This window comes from Helianthus annuus, chromosome 17 (genome assembly GCF_002127325.2).
Source record: "Helianthus annuus cultivar XRQ/B chromosome 17, HanXRQr2.0-SUNRISE, whole genome shotgun sequence".
NCBI classification, from domain to species: Eukaryota; Viridiplantae; Streptophyta; class Magnoliopsida; order Asterales; family Asteraceae; genus Helianthus; species Helianthus annuus.
This window is the reverse complement of record NC_035449.2, coordinates 139,723,933-139,738,386: the sequence shown is the minus strand read 5'-3', so window position 1 is coordinate 139,738,386 and position 14,454 is coordinate 139,723,933. Positions and strand designations below refer to the sequence as shown.

Here is a 14,454-nt window from a genome sequence, read left to right as displayed (position 1 = left end):
TAGCATTCATCATCAACTGGAGGATTCATAAGTCCGGAAAAAACATGCAACCTCAACCTTCGGTTTCCAAATGTCATGTCAACCGTTCCTGTTTTGCAATCAATTTGAGAATTTGCGGTTGCTAAGAACAGTCGACCCAAAATCACCGTAGGTTGCTTGGTTGGGTCCTTGGCCACATAATCAAGTACCAAAAAGTCCACTGGATAGTAAAAATCCTCGATTTTTACTATCACATCCGAAACAATTCCACGGGGTAATTTGGGTGTCAAATCGGCTAACACCATAGTGGTGTGTGATGACTGAAGTGGACCAAACTCGTATTGGTCATACAAACTACCCGGTAGAATGCTCACGCTAGCACCAAGATCTAGAAGTGCCCGGTTGATTTTAAAATCGCCTACTTGAATTGAAATGATAGGCGCACCCGGATCTTGGAGCTTAGGTGGAAGTGCACCCGAAAGAATCGAACTCACATTTTCGGTTAAATCTATTTTTTAAGAAATTTATGAGTTCGTTTCTGGGTACACAATTCTTTCAAGTACTTAGCATAAGACGATACTTGTTTGATTGCATCCAAAAGAGGTAAGTTTATTTTTACTTGTTTGAAAATTTCCAACAACTCTTCTTGTTGTGGACCTCTTTTGTTTACAACTTTCTTAATGGGTCCCTTCAATGCTTCGGGATAAGGGGCGGTATTAGCCTCCACACCCTTTTCCTTAGCCTTAGGGATGGGTACGGTCACAACGGGAGTGTCATTATTCTTTTTCAAATCATTTTTATTTTGACTCGTTTGACCATCCTCATTCTCATCCTCACTAGCATCTTCCACCACCCCTTCAACAAACTGGGGTGATGGTGTTTTGACACCATTATCCACGACTCGACCACTACGTAAACTAATTTTATTAATTGGTGCCTCACGTGTGTTCCTTGAGCTTGACCCTTGATACTTAGGGTTCACCGTGGTGTCACTTGGAAGCTTTCCCATGCTTCCCCTCATTTGAGCCATCTCCTCCGTGAGTTCGCCCACTTGCTTTACCAATGCCTCATGTGCTTTGTCCGGAATCTCGTTTGTCTTCTTTATCTCCTTAATGTCATTGTTAGATTCTTTTTGCATATTTAACAAAGCATCCATTTTGGCACTCAAATCATCAGCACCGGTTTGATTGTTCGACCCGCTTCCATTACCGCCTTGATTATTGTAGTTCCTTTGGTACCCACCTTGGTAATTATTGTCCCGGCCTTAGTACCCTTGATTGTAATTACGTTGGTAACCCCCTTGGTTACCACCTTGGCGATTTTGATATGATGACCCGCTTTGATTACCCGGTTGGAAGTTCGGGTTTATTTGATTCGCGGCATTCCCATATCGGAAGTTGGGATGGTTTCTCAATCCATGATGATATTGTTCGAATTCATATCATTATTCTTTCTATCCCCGAACACTTGATTTACTTCCTCGGTGTACTCACCCGGTCCCGTTGGACATTGATCGGTCCTATGGCCAATATCCCCACAATCTTCACACATCGTGAATTGGACCGCATTCAACTCCTTCTTTTTCATACGAGCCATTTCCCGTTCTAAACTGGAAATTCGATCCTTAGAATCAAGATCGGGAAGTGACCGGGAGATAGGATGTTTCTTGGCTCTATCGGCCGATTCCTTTTCCTTCGACCGCTTGCTCATTCGCTCAAGAAATTCCCAATCGTCATCTTCATGATTGCTCAAGAGAGTCCCATTGCTCGTTGACTCGAGGCGGTTCCATGTATTGTCGTCTAGACCCCGTACAAAACACTTGACTAACTCCCACTTCTCTATTTGATGATGTGGGCACTTTCGCATCAACTCCTTGTATCTTGTGAATGCTTCATGCAACGGCTCACTCGATAGTTGGCGAAAAGACCAAATTTCATCACGAGCGTCATCGGTCTTTGCCATCGAATAGTATTCATCAAGAAAGGCTTGTTGCATTTCTCCCCATGTTCGAATACTATTGGCCGGAAGTGTAAGGAACCATTGCTTCGCTTTGTCCTTTAACAAAAATTGAAATAGTCGAAGCTTGACTTCCTCCAATGCGAAATTGTGCCCCCCGATTGTGTTACATATAGATGAGAATTCCACCAAATGCGTGTACGGTTCATCATTAGACCTTCCATTGAAATGAGGAAGTATATTGATGTAATGGGGTTTACAATCAAACATCCTTCTTTCACAAACAATTGGTGAATCATTCTCGGTGACCACCGGCCTAAAACGGTCATTCACTCCCCGTGGAGGTTGTTGACGACGATGCGGACCGTTAACTTCTTGATCAACGGGTCTTCGGTTGTCCCTTCGATCACCTCCCCTATCACCTCTTCGGTTCCCACCTTGGTTATCTCTTTGGTTACCTCCTCCCACGAAACGAGGAATCCGATTAGGGTTACCATTGTTGTTATTGTTGTTGTTGTAAAACCCATCATTTCGGTTCCGTTGATTGTTGTTTCGTGGTTGGCGGTTGTTCTCATAACCGTCATTTCTTGCATTCCCGTACCCATAGTTATCATTCCCCACATAGTTGGCATTTTGATAGCCAAACTCCTCATCTTCAAATCCTCGTGCATTGTAGATATTACCCTGATTCACATATCCCCAATCCTCGTCTTCATTAGCCCGATCATCATAATATCCCCCATCGTCCGAATTTTCCGTATATACACTCACATGTTCCGGCGATTAATAACCGGGAACAATATATGGTTCGTCATCGGGGATGGCGTTCCTCAAATCATCTATGTTGAAGAATGGGTCTTCATTCGCGGGATTGCCACGATCTCGATTACCTCGACGGTCGGAATTGACATTCCGGTCATCAAGGTTGATGGGTAAGGTAGTTTGTCGATGAAGGTTTTGTTGCTGGGGTGTTCTTTGGGTGTTGTTGGGATTTTGGTTTTGGAAAGGTGGTGTGGGTGGTCCGGTGTTGTTATTACCACCCGGTCGCTCTTGGGGCATAGGTTGAACGTTTTGAGTGGGATTGAAGTTGCTTCGGTATTGGAATTGGTTCGGGTTTTGGTTTTGGTTTGCCATTGAATCGGTTTCAATGGTCGGTGTGAGTTGTAGGGTTTGATTGGTTTGATTAGAAGCAAGTGTTGCTTCTAATCGGCTTGCTAGATTTCTTCTTGCAACTCTTTCGATTTCCAGTTCGTAGACTAACGGTGAAGTCCTCTCGGAGTTCCGCGTATGCATGCATTACCTGTAACCTGCACAAGTAACACACCCCGCGTAACAAAGAAAAAGACAAAGTGCAAAAAGAAACTATACAAATTAAACAGATAATCACGCAAATTCAAACAATAATCCAAACACAAAGCGCACGCACTCCCGGGCAACGGCGCCAAAATTTGATCAGAATGTCACGCTCCGGTCAAAGTTAATATTTATATGCCTGAATTACCCTTAACAAATAGTTAGTGGTAGCAAGGGGTCGAACCACGAAGAGTATGTGGTTTGTGTGTGGATTCGATTGAATTAGAACAATTGTCACAGATTATGAAGCTTGTCGGATATTTTTGTAGTTTTGTTTAATTGAAATATGTGAATTTGAACTAATGGAATTGATTTAATTAATTAACAACTAATGATTAACAACTGAAAGAAAATTGATTACTAAACAATAATAAGAAAAAGGGTTGACACCCGGTTTCGGTAATTGCCAACCTAGGGTTTCCACAAGTTTTTAGATCCAACTCAATTGCCTATGATTAGCGGATTTAGTGTACCGTGACTTAGGTGCCAATAACTATCAACGCTTCAAAAAACAGACAAGAATGCACTTTGTAATCAACACAAGTAAAAACCTAACCAAGACAATGCATACTACACATAACCATTTCGTAAAGTCATAACTTTTAACATTGTTCGACAATTTACGAATACGAAACAAATGCAAACTATTGTCAAAGGTTTCAAAAATCAAACACAATTTGTCACAAAGTTGAAGCAAGAAACAATTCGAAACCCTAAATTAAACAACTACCTACACTGGGGTGAAACCAAGGTGATTAGCCGCTCATGGTTGAGGAAACTTGATCACCAGATGCTTGGAACTTAATTGAGATCATCTTGAAGCTTGATGGATGAAGGAATGGTGGATGATTAGGGTTTGTGGAATGATTGGTAATGGTGAAGTGATTGATGAATGGAGTTAGGGATGTGGATAATTGATTGTGGATAGTGGTGATGATTTGGGTGATGATGTAGATGATAGATGGAATGGAGATGATTGGTAGGTTGTTCTTGGCTCCCAGATCAAGGTTTGAACTCCCAAGGTAGTGTAACTTACGAATTCAATGCTCAAGGACCAATAAACATCGATCGTAACCCAAAAAGTCCCAAAATTCGCGTTCTGCGAATCCCTTAGCCGTCGTCGACGGCATACAACCCGTCGCTGACGGGCTGTAATTAATTCAAAACCGCCCGACGGTTTAATTGGCTGGATACGGGTGTTCTTTGCCGACGGGACTTTTCAGGGGGCGTCGCCGACGGCTTGGGACCCGTCGGCGACGGGCTCTCCAAACTCCATTTTCTGATTTTCCATTTATCGCTCCCATTTGGTTCGTAATGCGTTCTGGTGCTCCGGTTTTCGACCCGGTGGCTCGTAAAGCTCCCGAAAAGCTCCTTAAACTCCATCAATCCTGCAAAACACATTTTTGATTAAAAGTAGGCTATCCAAAACTAAAACTTATGTAAAAACATCAAGTTATACAATAACGTGCACTGGTTTTCAACCACGTATCAGGTACGCGCCCTTTGTCTGTTAACTTCTCCGGGAGGGAAGGAGCCCAAGTACAATTCCCGACAGGCCCCAAACTCCATAAAAGTGTCTTTCTGTTTTAAACCCCAAACAGGTTGATGGGGAGCATCGCCGCGAGCCTTTTCAGTATATGTCTTGTAGTAGATATCTCCCAAAGTATCCTTAGGACCAACGGGAGCTTGTGGCATTGACCCTTGGCCTCCAGCACCACCGGCCGCGCCTGCACTTCCATCACCAGCAGAGCCTCCAGCACCTGCGCCACCGACAGTAGCAGAAGCATCTTTGTGCGCTACCTGCTCCGGTACAGTAGCAGTCGACTCCCCAGCAACGAATGTAACTTGTACGGTTTGGACGGGGGCGTCATGCTGCGCAGGTTCTGTCGGTTTAACTACCTCAGGCCCTTTAGGCTGAGCAATTTCTTTTTCCTTCTCTTTGAAGGGCTGGTCAAGCCCTGTGATGCGCATGACCTCCGGACCCTGCGCCATATCATGCTCGGTGGCAACAGCAGTCTCGGTGTCCTCTTTTTCTTTCTCTTTCTCCTTCACTTTTTCCTTCTCAACCTCCTTCTCAATAGTTCTAGGGGGTTTGATTATGAACTTGGTCTTCTTCGGCGCCGGCTCCTTTGGGTCCTTCAACTCTACACCCTTAACTTTCTCAGGGGTTTTCTTCAAGGCGTCTGCAAAAATTTAAGTGTTAGAAAATTTTACTAAGAAAAAACAAAATATGAGATTCACAGCCCTAACCTGGGGAAAACTTGTAGAGGGAGCGCAACCTGCGCTGCTTCCCTATCACCGGGCCCTCTCCAACCTTCTGCGTGGGCCCAGCCCCAGCGGAAGTCTCTTCCCTCGACTTTTTCCTGCTCACCAACTTAGCGGTAGCTTCTTCATGTTCTTCTTCTTCCTCTTCATCCAGGGCGATTGAAGAAGGGGTTACGCCGGCTTCCGGGATCCGGGAACCCGCGCTTCCAGAACTTTTCGAACCACCTGCGCTGCTCTTCTTCTTTTCACCTATACGGGATAAGCCCTCTAGTGAATCACTAGCAACAACGTAATCCTCAAGGTTACTCTGTCGAAATCGATAATTACCTTTATCAGAGGCTGCAGCAGTCTCGCGACTACTCCCGCCCTTCTTATTGGGTCGCTCCAGTATCAAGAGTTATCACCTTCTTCATCTTCTTCTTACCCGCATCTTTTTTCTTCCACTCATCAGGATCTATGCCAAGGTTGCGCAATACACCTGCAAAGATGTTAGACCAGGAACTTAGCTCCCCATTCGATAACCCTAGAGACTCCTCGCTGGAAAGATAAAGAATCTCTTTCCCAACGGAAGTCACAGCACTCAAGGGCCTGGGGTTGGGTAGATGCACACCTTCAGTTGCAGCACGAGGATTGGAAAAGACTCCAGCAGGAGGGTACATGAAGTTGTCCTTTATCTGTTCATACCGGTACACTTCGCCGAATTCCAAGGGACGCACACCCATAGCTCCTCCAAAGGTAGTAAAAGCAGCTTGATACAGCTGCTTGAATGCATCCACAAGGAGTGACCAGACATTACTATCGCAGATGTGAAAAACAGGAAAGACGGGACATACCTTCGCCATTAATCTATAAAACGGGAACCTCTTGACTAGGCGCAGGCCACCTATCGCTCATACCTGCAGCGACGAGCATTTGCTCACCAAAAATCCTATTGGGCATTGCAGTCAAGCGCACATACCACAACTCCTTCTTCGGCAAGGGGAGATCCTCCTTTAGTATCTCATCAGATTCTCGAAATATCATCGCAATGGGCATGACCTCCTCGCGGATGAAGAAAAATTTCATCTTCCAATCATGGAAACTTTTAGGAGGGTTCAGCAAGATTTTCTTCACGTTCTGAAGAGCAAAAGAATAAAAACCCATGTTTCTGATCAATTGATACAGCGACCTAAACTTCTCAATGTCAGGCTTGAGCCCATGGGATCTACAAAGAAACTCAAACTATCGAACCCTAACCATCCCCATGGGGCTCATCTGCGAGATATGGAAACCGTAGAAGTGCAGAATCGTCGCAATAAAATGGGTAGCCGGCAAACGGAAGTTGTCTTCAAGGAAGAAGTCGACGAAAAGAGTTATATAACCTGGTGGTGCATCGGCGGCCGTCTGCCCTTGTTGAGGGTATCGGGCATCCCATTCTGCCGGGATCTGGAAACCTCTAACCAACTGTTCAAATAACCCTTGATCCCACTTGAGAACAGGGACTGGGCCTCCTTCAACTTGGACTTCCTCTTCAGCCATGAGTATTTGGATATGAAGATTTAACTATTTTCTGGGAAACTCAAAGAATGTTCAAGAAAACTTCAAGATCTTCTATGAAAGCTCTGAATATTCAAAGAATGTTTGAAGATTCGAGAGAGAATAGAGATGGCAGATGAAAGATGATGCAAACCTCTCTCCTATCGTCGGATATATATACCCATCGCATTTAATGCGATGGGTAAACGTGTCGGGATCACCGCGCGCGTAACCAATCAGCAGCTACCACGTAAGGTGGGATTCTCGGAGTGACGATTACCACTCGCGCATGGGCCTCACTTGCCTGATGGAAAGCCGAACCGTCAGCAGCAGCATGATGATCGCCGTGTCAGCAGTCAACTCAAACGTCGCCATCAACGACATTTGCACCAACCTATCAGAATTCAAAATTCAAGATTTTCCCGCTCAAAGTTACTACAAAATTTATGCAGAAGTTAGCAAAGGCCGCGCCACATTCATGATTATCCAATGAGCGTGCACAGTTACTCTAAAAAGCAAAAACTATCAAAAGGCAACTCTGGTAGGTGCGCCGTAGTAACTGACAACCACTTACACGCGCGCCGTCTACCAAGAGCTAGCGAGCACTTTTAAAAGCTAGCACACTTTCTTTTTTTCTAAGTCCAGAGCTCCAACCACTTACTTCGCGCATGGAGCAGCACTGGACTGGGGGGACTTAAAGGGGTATGGTCCCAAAAAGCCGCGCAGACCAATCAGGGCGCGCGCTAGACCATACTCCTTACTCAGTAAGTTGCTCTATCTATAGACCTCGCGCGGGCTACTTAAGTAAAACCTGACCTCGCGCGAGACCCAAGCAAGAGATAACATCAGATTCACACTTAGTATTCTGAATAAGAGCCTTCAACCCCTACAACCCTGCGCGGGCTAGTTACGTGCACAACAAGGGTCGCGCAGGAGTTACGGCGCAGGGCCACTTCAGAAAGTACCAAAGGTACGAGTGGCAGAGGAACGAGCCAATCAGCGTTCACCAGGCTGTGCGCTATCGTACTCCACGGTCGTCTGACGTGCAGGAGACAAAGAGTACACAAGGACGCCTACGTGGCACCAATCAGGGGGCGGCGACAACTGCCCCATGATCTCCACTCACCTGCTGATGGCAGAGGGACAACAAGGCCGACAACTGGGACACGTGGCTCCAATCAAGGTGCGCCAGCACCGGAGGTCTTCTAGAAACCACTAACGGTCGATACCAGTGAGACAAGAAGGATATTCCTAGTTGTCGCCTTCCGGCCCAAGGTCCATCAGCCCATCTCCTCCTACACCTCTCCGGCTATAAATAGAGACCTCGATACACAGGTTAAACATTTTGTTCCCTCTACTCTCTCTTAACACACACTTAATTATCCTCAAAGCAGTTACTTATTCTTACGCCGGAGCCTGGTTAAGAAGGAAACCCCCATATTCCCCTCTTAACGAGCTAACGGACTTCCTGTTTTGCAGGAAGATCGGATCATAGACGAACTCAGGAAAGATTTAAGAAGATTAACCCTCATGTTTGAAACATAAACCATCTTATTAACCTAAAATTAGATACGTGTTTCTTCACTCCTCAATTGAAGAAAATTCATGGGCTGTCATTGAAACGTTAATAAAATTTACAGAAAATTGAAAAACAAATAGGAAGACAAATTTTAAATATAACAGATTTAAAGTGATCGTTTATATATAAATAACCAATAATAATGCTGTAACTTTTATTGTTTCCATAATTTAAAACAACAAGGGGTAATAAAAGAAAGGCTCATTAATACAAGATTGGAAGAAGAGTGCTAACCTAACTATTATGTATTGTTTATCACATCTTAATATTTAATTGAATTTCACCTACAAATATTCTTTATCTAGTTTTTTATGAATAAATACATGTTACATCTTGAATTGATAGTAAAGTCTTTTCATTGAATTGTTTATTTACAAAAACAATTTATATGGTGGAGGGGTTATATACACTTATATAAATATTATGATGTGTGTGTATGTATTGTATGAAGCAATTTTTTTCTAGGGAACATGGGGAGGCAATCTGAACCCATAATAAACCATTTCAGCCATCAACACCCTCTACACCTAACTAACCCTCAACCATCTAGAGTATGTTCAGCCTGCAAACAAACCCTAGAAACTGAACCACTTTACACATGCAGATCACCATCATGCACTACTTTCTCCCTCCACCTCAAATGCTCCCACCTCCCTCACAGAATCACCCACCCTTGCCACCACAATCACCCCCTCTCCCTGCTCCCAAAATCACACAACCCTAATGGCGTTTTCGCTTGCAACGCCTGTGGGAATGATGGCGATGGCTTTTCGTACACCTGCAAAGACTGTGGTGTTAGTATCCATGTGGTGTGTGCTACGCTGCCTCTGTGTTTATCTCACCAGAGCCATGGTCACCAACTCGGGCTGGTGTTTGCGTCACCGTATGCGACCGGTGGCTTTAGTTGTGATGTGTGTGGTGTGATTGAGGGAGGGAAGTGTTGGTTGTATAGGTGTGGCTCTTGTGGATTTGATGCTCATTTGTCTTGCGCCACATCCAAGGTTTATTGCATCTTCTCTATAGTTATTATGATTTGATTTTATCATTTACTTTTATATGAGTTAAATGTCATTTTAGTCCCTATGGTTTGGGCTACTTTATCAGTTTAGTCTAAATGTTTTATTTTTTGCATGTGGCTCCAAAAAGGTTTCACCGTTGTCATATTAGTCCACTAGGTTAACTTCATCCATTAACTTTGTTAACGAGAAAGGCAATTCGGTCATTTTATATGGCCGAATTGCCCTTGTAGTTCACAGAATTACATATAAAATGACCGAACTGCCCTTCTCGTTAACAGAAAAAATGAATGAAGTTAACCCAGTGGACTAAAATGGCAACACGATAAAACCTTTTTTGGACCCACAGACGAAAAATGAAACATTTTGACTAAACTAGCAAAATGTCCTAAACCACATGGACTAAAATCACATTTAACTCATTTATATTCTATGTTTGCTTGTCATTATTATTCTATATATGTCTAGTTTGAATATTAGGATAATTATTGACGTTTTATCTTTATCATTATTATTTTTATTGTAATCCCTTATGGACATCCTGATCAATTTTCAGTTATTCAATAAACATAAAATGATATTAAATAATATTGTATGTTTTTCGTTTCAACTCTTTTACAGGCACAAGGGGTGTCCGGGGATGGAAGTAGTACTTACCAAGAGAGGTTGTATATGAATCAAATCAATAATCAGAGAGACCAAATTCTCCGAGCAATGATGATGGGTTATGGTGGTGGTGGTAACGCGAATAATCGGTTGTTGCAAACGATGATGGGTGGTGGTGGTGGTAACATGAATAACCAAATCCTGCAAGCGGTCATGGGGGGCGGCGGTGGTGGTGGAAGCAACCAATTGCTGCAAGCATTCATGGGTGGCGGAGGTGGTGGTGGCGGCGGAGACTTGATACAATCATTGCTTAATGGATCGAATTGTGGACTTGGCGGGTTGGATTTAAGTTCAGTTCTTGGAAATGTTGGTGATTTTGATGGATTAATGGGTGCCGGATTGGGAGGTTTTAGCCTTTAAATTAGGCAAATTAGATTTTAATAATTCAAACTAAAAATTATTGCCGATAAAAACTCATACAAGCAATTTGAATAATGGCATTCTTAATTTTTATTTTCGTAGCAAGGAGTGATCCACCTTAACAGAAAAGTAAATAACGTCATCTGCCTTTACTAAAGTGGCTAATTTTTATCTCAATCATAATGTTGTAGAGTGATTTGAAACGAAATAAATGAAAGTGGGCGTAAACGATGTTTTCTTCATTTGAGTGGGATTGCTCTGGGCAATGAAAGTGAAAGTTAATTAGGAGCGTCGCTGGTTACATTACCAATATGAATTATTATCGGTTTGTAAGTTATAGTTTAAATTATTAGAATCCAATTTGTTAAAGTTTTCATCTTTCATCATATTGAGAAAAATAAAACTCAATGGTCATGAGTGATAACCTCTTCCTTTTCCCCTTTCCGTTTTCTTTCTTTTGGTATAAATAATTATAATACCTCCGGTTAATTAATGGCAAATTGCCTTTATGAGTAAAGATTTGTAACGATCATGAAGTCAACCTAAAGATTTTCACGGAATATTTATATAATTGGGTTGCCTACAAGTTTTACAAATACATATATCATTACTTTAGATGTCGATGTGAAAGCTATTTGTTTTACAGGGAATGTTAAATAAAAAAAACCACAAACAAATACAAGAACAAAATAACCCTTTTGCATTGTTTACATCTAAATCGAATATTTCTTAGGGGCTGTTTGTTTACCTCTTAATGGGGCTCTTAATGGTTCAGACATTTTACTGGTTCAGCACTTAATGGTTCAGACTGTTTGTTCCGCGAGCACATGTCTGAATGGTTCAGACATTTGCCTTTGAATGGTTAAGAATTATACTAAGTTTGGATGGTTAAGACCTCTAATCTGCATTGGTCAGACATTTGCATCTAAACGGTTAAGCATTATACTGCCTTTTATTGGTTCAGACCTCTTAATGGTTCAGCACTTAATAGTCAGACCTCTTACTGGTTCAGCACTTAATCATTCAAAAGTTGCCAAACAACCCCTTAGTTGTGATGAGGAACAAACAAAAATTATTTTTAACATGATCTAATATTCAATGCTCGTTTTCTATGTATATGCAAAGAGTTACTTTTGTTCTTCTAAGAGCATTCATATCCATTCCACTATATTTTCACCCTAAATTACACTAAAAAACACTACATTTTCTCTCTCCCTTTCAATTAAATAATATTTTTTATACCTTTATCATTACGTTTTCTCTCTCCTCCACTCACAACCACTTTCAAAATATATTAAAAAATTATAAGGGGTGAACAGTGTCCCCCCAAATATACAGATAAACAGTAACATTTTCTCTCTCCTCCACTCACAACCACTTTTTATACTTTTTATATTTTAAAAACACCCCACACAGAATTTGGTTCTTTGGATGTGAATGCTCTAAGAGTACCTACAATCTTGGGAAAGCCAAGGACCTCACTGCTTAAATCTTATGGAATGCTCTTCTCCTCTGCTATAAGATCTCCACCTTTCAAATCTAAATGTTTAGAGATTTTGTCTTTATCAATAGACCACCACCTCATAATCTTGTAGTTAAAGACCCATCAAGGTTTGTTTCTCCAAAGTGACCAAAAGAAGTTAGCCACTCATGGCTTTAAAAAAGATATTAACAAACTTGATTGATTTAAATTGAACATTACAAGGTTAAAAATATATTTAAGCGTTCTTACAATCTTGAATTACAAAACCAAAGTAGAAAAAGGCTGAACTAGAGTGTAATCTAGAGAGAGTGGGAAGAATTGAACAATGAAGATGGTTGGGAAAGCTCTCTATTTATAGGCTGAAATGGGCGACCGGGCACGGCTCGTGCCTAGTACAAATTTTAGCATGATCTTTGTACAATGATTGGCACGGGGCGTGATCAACTCTTGTGGGACATGGGAGATCTTCGAAAGTGTCACACCCCCAAAACCCACAAGCGGAGTATCACCGCAGGAGGCGTGACTGAACAGGATCCAGCCACCAATCATATTGAACAATATAAGTTAAGTAAATAAAAGTCCAAATCAAACAACATAATTGGTGTCAAAACAATTCAACAAAGTTTAAGTCATCAACGGAACCATAAAGTTCAAAACCTAAAACACAGTTTAAAAGTTTATAAGTTTAACATGGAACTCAACAGTCCAATTCCCACAACGACCTCGTCCTCCTGTGCAAGCTCCATCTAAACACCTAACGACCTGCAAAGCATATAGTAACGAATCAACAACAATGTTGAGCGAGTTCACAGTTGGTTGTCCAGTTTTAGGTTGTTCCAAAAACCATATGTCGTTTCGAAAACCACGAGTTATCCAATTCCTTGTTTCCCAAACCATAACCAGTGGGGGCTTCCCCATGTTAACCACTAGACCCGTTACCATATCGACCACTGACTGTAGTTATGTTTATGTGCCCTGCGTCAATGTCTTTCATCATTGACTAAGTGCCCAGATCCATTAGTCCACTCTCGTCCTCTGCGGCATGGTGTGAGGCTTGTCAAACCTAATAGCGCTATTTAACTAATGACCCGTTCGCCATTTGTCCGGCGATTAAGTCGATATAAAAATAAGGGACTTAATGATAGAGTTTTGTTTAGTGTAAATGTTGTCACCCTTCAGTTAAGAGGGTGGAAGTACGTGCCAAGAAGATCACGCAGGTTTCAATGTTGTCACCCTTCACCGTAGAGGGTGGGAGTACGTATTCTACCTAAAGAGAATACGCAGGTTTCCTTATTAAACGTTAACCCATTCCCAAACCGTTACAATCAGAGTACAACGAAAGGTTCTAAAATACGAGTTGTCACAGAAAGTCTTCTAAGGATCTTTTTGTCATTTCTGGGATGGGGCACGGGGCATGCCTACCAGGCACGTGCCTGTCCTATCTTCTTGACAAATCGTTATTTTTTCGTCCTTTTGTTTCGTCTATTGGTTTCTTTCCCGGTTTGTTCTAAAATTCAAAATAACTAATTTAGAACTATTTAATATTTTTAAGAAACCATTAAAAATTAGGTTTCAGATGATGTGAATGTATATATATATATATAGTGGAGGGTTCAAATGAGAAGAAATTCTTTGTAAGAAGAAAAAAGAAGAAATTTCAACCAATAGAAATGCTTCATTAGACTTCATTTAATATTTGTACTTAAAGTAACTATAGGGTATATTAGTAAACTTACATACATCATTAATTGGTAGTTTCATCTTTAATAATTAACTATATTAAATTTGTAACTTATTTTTAAAATATATCTTTTTCACAAAAAATAAAAATAAAATTTCATTTATAGTGTATGATAAATACGAGGCGTGTAGGATAAATTACTAGTTGTGTAGGATAAATTTCAATGTGTGTAGGATAAATTTCGAAATGTGTAGGATAACTTTTGATGTGTGTAGGCAAAAATATTTAGTGTGGAGGATTATAGTCTTAATGACTAATTAATTAGTCAAACATAATAATAAATGAGATGAGAAAAAAACTATTTAATGTTTTACAATTATACCCTTTTATTTTTTTTCTTCTCAATAAAATTTTCTTCTCAAATGAACATTCCCCTATATATATATATATATATATATATATATATATATATATATATATATATATATATATATATATATATATATATAGGGAGCCGCTAGAATGAGAACCACCTCGAGTTGTAAGAACCGCGAGAACTACACCCCACGGAGCGCCGTTCGCCGTGATTTTTTTTTACAAG

General features: G+C 41.2%; 1 protein-coding gene across 1 annotated transcript; it reads left to right on the top strand.

The window, feature by feature from the left end:
- Positions 1-9,104: 9,104 nt before the first annotated feature.
- LOC110923491 lies at positions 9,105-11,244 on the top strand. The gene is made up of 2 exons (XM_022167574.2): positions 9,105-9,648; positions 10,285-11,244. Exons 1-2 carry the CDS (start codon positions 9,118-9,120, stop codon positions 10,687-10,689), a joined length of 936 nt encoding a protein of 311 aa, XP_022023266.1. The 5' UTR covers positions 9,105-9,117; the 3' UTR covers positions 10,690-11,244.
- The last annotated feature ends 3,210 nt before the right edge of the window (positions 11,245-14,454 follow it).